Genomic DNA, 5792 nt, shown 5'->3' with positions numbered 1-5792 from the left:
ACAGATTTCAACTCAGTTGTAAAATTCCAGATTACCTCAATTAGTTGCATAAAAATGTGGCAGTAAACCACTGGTCTTTATGAATTCTTGACATTGATAATAATTCGAGAGGTGAAAACGAAAGAAGTCTTAGAGCTTCTTAGACCTCTTTCGCATTCACCCCTCTGATTGATAACAACCCGAAAACTAGGGTTGTGAATATTCGTATTGTACTAGACTATGGACATAGGATATAGACTGGCTCAGTTCACTACATTTAATCATACAAATGTAAAAAAAATATATGATAGACTAGGAGCTAGTTTATTAACAAATATACAGATTACTTGATATAAACACATTTTGAAAGTCTAGGTATCTCATGGCTATATACAGAATTATTAAATATATATTCATTTATGAATTAAAGCTCCGCTGAAGGTGTTCCATCTATAACTGTCTTCATGAAGAGTACTTGTAGAAGTAGCCTTCACCCACACCCGTTCTCCCGTTTTCACTCTAGCCACTGCACTGATAGAGCCACAATAGTCGTTGCTGAATTGCGATGTTTTCGAGAGAGCGTTACCTTCCAAGACGATACTGAAATGCGCACTGTTGCTGTAGGTTGAACACACATGAACATTAAACTGATAAAGACCACCTTCCGGGGAAGTGAATATTCCGGTCAAATTGCCATACCCCGATCCCTCGTTTAAAACGAATCTATCAAAAACAATGGTCTCACCACTCGATATACTAGTTTTCGTCACGTGATGTGCATGGAAAGCAATGGCGGGGTACTCCATTCTTTCTGAAAGACAATGTATGTATGAATAATATAAATTTTACGCACCAGTCAAGGTAGCAGTTTTGTATATTCAATTCAGAAATGCAGTAACTATATAGGCGGAAATGTGATATAAATTGGTACGTTATGGGTTATACATATATGCATTCTAAATTAAGGTAGTTCTGCACGTTTAAAACAAATATATTTCTACAATCTAGAAGTTTATTCAACCATATTTTTTCCAAAGCAATATTGTGTCCGAAGGAAAGTTAGTCAGTTAAAAAGTATAGGATCGTGTGCTTGCCATTTGAAAGTACAATGTATTATTCTTCCGGTCAATTTTCACTTCTATTGGAAAATCATACTTTTGATGATAGAATAAGTTACACATTGTAGATGTTTAAAGAGACACCACAAAATAACAGTATTCTTTTGTGTTTCCATGATGGTAATTATACATGATTTGCACGGAAAAAGTGAGAAATACAAGTATCCACTAACTATATACTAACAAATTTGCTGTGAGATATTTAAGACCAAGACAATGTGTTTAATGTCTAAACACTGTTTTGGATGAATGTATTTATATAATTATTTATCAATGTTTTTAAACTTATACTGAAAAGCGACTGACTGAATAAGTTTGTAGATGAAGTTGTGGAAACATTATTTTTGTAGGAGAAAAATGTAGGTCACTAGGTCGTGGTGGGTCTTTAAGAAACTTTTCTTAGGTGTATATCTATTTTCAATTGTATGGCCACATGAAATGTATCGGTGCTGGTGCCTATTTTTCCTGTTCACCAATTCAATGTCAATTGTGATACAACATTGATGCATATTTTCTATTATTAATATTTTTATTATTATTAATTACTTTACACCAAAACATATTTTTCGTCAACATTAAACTTAGAACCCACCACAACCTAGTGACCTACTCTTCCCCCCCCCCCCCCCCCTCTCCTCCCCCACACATGAACTTCATGCAAATCATGCTGAAAATACTGGTATAATACAGCTATTTTACAAGAGGACATGTGGACAATTTAGCCCCTTCCTGAATTTATGTGTTTTCACAACTTCATCTGCAAACTAATTCAGTGAAATTTTCAGTGTAGTTTTTAATAAAACAGAATAATGATTATCTTACACTGTGGCAACAAAGTGCGGTCCAACTCACCTTTATACATCAAGTACTGTGCACACTAATACATTAATTTGATAACATATTTAGACATTAAACACATCGTATTGGCCTTATATATGTCACTGTCAATTTGTAACTAAATACTTGAATTTCTCAAACTTTTCATGCAAATCGGGTATAATTTTAATCATGGAAATACAAAACAATACAAAATGTACAGTAATTTTGTGGTGCGTTTTTAAAAAAAAATAGTCTAACACTTAGTACATGGAATATTATAGAAACCCGACAACAATTATGCTACCTGTATAACGACTTCCATGCGTTATTTAAGAAATAATATATCTCATCCAGTGATTTGTCGTTGAATAAATCATTGTTTGGAGTTCAGATGCGAAGGAATATAATAATACGCATCTGAACGACAAACAATGATTTATTCAAGACCAAATCACTGGATGAGATATATTATTTCGATTCTAACACGTTAAAAAGGATTTTTAAGTACATCCTTGACGACATTCATTAAATATTTGCCCGTTTTCAATCCGTTTCTTTTCTAGCGCGCCGCTATGCCGTTTGACGCCATGACGTAATAACTGTGACGTCAGAACAGTGATTTGTTGTATTATAATTCACTGTTTTCTGCCTTCTTTGTTTAATAAGAAAATGAATCGGATCGTGTTAGAATTTATGTTTTCCGAATAAATGACGTCACGCCGTCACTTCTGGTAAATCAGATGTGCAGAACTACCTTTATTTATTAAAAACGAGGAAAGTATAAAAGAAAGTAGTACAATATCTTATATACAAATCAGCTTTGTTTATTCAGACTGCGAAAGGATTTAATTGCAAATTTGATTAAAATGCAAAAGTGGTTGCTTAATACGTAATTAAACAAAATTCGGTTTAAAAAACATGGGTTGCACAATTTTACTTTTAAATTAGGAAGATTAATACATACCTTCGATCAATTGTAGTTCATTTGTTTTCTTTTCCATTTCTTTTGCGATGTTATTTTTCAGATTTTCAAAATCGTTTATTAAATTTGTAGTTTTAACACTGTATTCTTTAAGAGCTTGAAGAACATTTTCTTGGGTCCGTTTCATTTCCTTTTCCATCGTGTTCACTTGGAATTCCGTGCGAACCATTTTTTCAAGCAATTGTTCCTCAAATGAAAATTTTGAACAAATCGGTTCTGGAGCGCATACCACGTACGGAATGAAAAGCAGTAGAGCAAGATCGCACACGCTTTTACAAAGCATCTTTCTTAAGTGAAGTGATACAACAGGTCCCGGAATTTTGCTTTTTATACTACCACTTAGATAGATATTCATATGTTTGCGCGCAAAAAGTAGTGCTTTTAGAGTTTCGCGGTACGCTTCTTGTGATGTGATATATAATCTTCTTCTAAGTACATATTTAGCACATCTTACAGGCTAAATTATATGTAAAACATTGTTTGATTTATAAATCATGAACTGGCACTTTTCTCTAATTATCTCCGGATAGGCATATTCTAATTTCTGTCCTGGACTGGTCTGGTCCAATGAGCCCGATCTTTGACAAGGCCGGGCCAGACCAGGCCAGTTCAAGTTTCGGGAAAAAATATGGTATACAAATATCCACATTTCATTCCCCGAAAAACGTGCTGAAATATATAATGACTGTAACAGTAATGTGCTCATACTCAAGACATTTCAAGATAAAACTGCATCATGTTTGTTTGAAAGTCATTAGAGATCAAACAGACACATTCCTGTATTCTTGGCTACTAATGCTTCTGAAGAATTAAGAAATAATAAATCTTTCCCTATATTTTATCATTTATTCTAATATGCCTGTCTCTAATAAAACACTCTTACGCTAGAATGACGTCACGTTAGCGTGCGGTGACGTCAAAGTTTCTGTTGCTACTGTTTCAGATTAAGGGCATATTAGAATCGAAATAAATAATAGCAAAGCCGTGTTTTGACACTATTTATACACTCGGGCGGTAATACGTCTTACAAAAAACGTTCACTCGAGCTATGCCCTCGTGAAATTATTACGCCCGACGTATAACCGCCCATCGTGCATAAATAGTGTTAAAACACTCTTTTGCTATAAATTATTTCTTAAATAAAATATGGGCAGGAGTTAGGATGCGTAATAATTAAATCACAATTGCGTAGCACGAGTGATTTAATTATTCGCATCCGAACGACTGCCCATATTTTATTAACTGATCAAACTATTGTAACATGTTTATTATTTCGATTCTAACAACACATGCGTAATACGTCATTCGGGTCATATGCTGTTACAATTTACCCCATGGTTACAAAGTGTTGTATAGCCAACGGAACTTTTAGAAAAAATTTTAACAGAATTTTGAGAAGTATTTATAAACTAGTAATCTGATAGCTCGCAAACTATTTATTAACAGAATCAACAACTTTTGTTATTTGACCCAGTGTTGCAAGCTTAGCTTTTGTATGAGGTCACATCATTATGATGTCATACTTTTATGACGTCACTGCTGAATCATAACTGAGCTAATTCGCTCGTAGAGATCAAGACGTGTTTTACGGCCTTGCAATTAATGCGTGTCGTGTTATAATCATTTATTAATTACATGTGTATTAGCATTCATCTAATTTCAGTGATTCCAGTTATCACTGGCAAAATATGTAATAAAATGAAGTACTGTTGAAACGAACCAAAACCTTTGCTTTTTTCTGTAATCACATTATCCAAATGACTAAAAACGGATGGCTGATATTTATTAAACCTACTTTAATACACCATTTTATGTGAGAACATCCCAATAGTTGGTAGTGATGTGCTCTACGCCATAGATCAATATTAACAGGTAGTAAATGCATGGACATACAGACAGATTAAGATTGCGTCTGTCCATTCTACAGATAAGTGTTAATTATTTAACCCTTCTGCTGTCAGCGAATCCTTCTGGGATCAATATTGGTATAAATAATTTGGATCAGATTTATTCCAAAAATTGAAATTTTAGATCTGCTAGACATAATGAGAAAAGAAAGCAGGTTCAAATGCCAAACTCTTGTTTTCGCTAATGTCAGTTTCTTTAAAACATTCGAACATTGAAATCACCGGTAGAAAATTGCTCCCATCTGGCCAGGCCAGAGATTAGAACATGCCGTAATATACTGATGTTCAACGGTATAGATTTTTTTTGTTAGAAGTTGCGATTTTAAGGAAGTACGGATACAGGTAACTACAGGTAAACATTTCAGTTTCTCATTGATATAGTGGACGCAACTTGACCCCGATGGTTGACCTTTGCATTATAATACATAATGAAGCACAACCTATTATTGAAAAGGAGTGTACGTAAAACACGAGCTGCACGAGAAAAAAGAAATATAAATTTATGTAAATAAAAATTAGTGTATTTGAAAGTTTTAACTGATCAAATGTAAGTATATTTACTTTGATACTGCAATGTATACAAACTTATTCAATATAAATATACATGGGTACCCTAAGCAACCTTGATTACTATAATGAAATAATCGATATGAATAATCAGCCTAAGGTCAACCATCGCGGTCAAGTTGCGACTACTATATCTTTTGGATACTTTATACTTGTAATTATAAATGTCAAACATGTCATGTCATGTTGCTTAGAAAAACGTTATTAATTTCTGTCTATTTTTACTCTGAAACGTATTGTATTAAAAACATGTATATAAATTATATTTCGGTAGGATTGCAAAAAATAATTGTTCATACATTTGACCATAAATGGGTTAATATACAAGGACGAACGGACCGTTTTTATCACGTTTAAAAATGACTGTTGGATAAACAGACAAATTGGCAATGTCAGACTTAACGTACTGTCCAACATATT

General features: G+C 33.6%; 1 protein-coding gene across 1 annotated transcript; it reads right to left on the bottom strand.

The window, feature by feature from the left end:
• Nucleotides 1-282: 282 nt before the first annotated feature.
• On the bottom strand, nucleotides 283-3307 carry LOC123543259 (uncharacterized). Its single transcript, XM_045329338.2, has 2 exons — nucleotides 2881-3307; nucleotides 283-790 (listed from the first exon to the last, which is right to left on the bottom strand). The coding sequence occupies exons 1-2, from the start codon at nucleotides 3251-3253 to the stop codon at nucleotides 393-395; spliced, it is 771 nt and encodes a 256-aa protein (XP_045185273.2). The 5' UTR covers nucleotides 3254-3307; the 3' UTR covers nucleotides 283-392.
• Between the last annotated feature and the right edge of the window lie 2485 nt (nucleotides 3308-5792).

Source organism: Mercenaria mercenaria, chromosome 10 (assembly GCF_021730395.1).
Source record: "Mercenaria mercenaria strain notata chromosome 10, MADL_Memer_1, whole genome shotgun sequence".
Lineage (NCBI taxonomy): Eukaryota > Metazoa > Mollusca > Bivalvia > Venerida > Veneridae > Mercenaria > Mercenaria mercenaria.
The sequence above is the reverse complement of the archived record's forward strand: the minus strand, read 5'-3'. Positions and strand labels throughout refer to the sequence as shown.

Excerpts from the sequence above, each read along its gene's own strand:
- LOC123543259 (XM_045329338.2), bottom strand. The coding sequence starts at position 3,253 with ATGAATATCTATCTAAGTGGTAGTATAAAAAGCAAAATTCCGGGACCT. Across the intron at positions 791-2,880 it reads TGAACTACAATTGATCGAAG|AAAGAATGGAGTACCCCGCC; the intron begins GTATGTATTAAT and ends ATTGTCTTTCAG.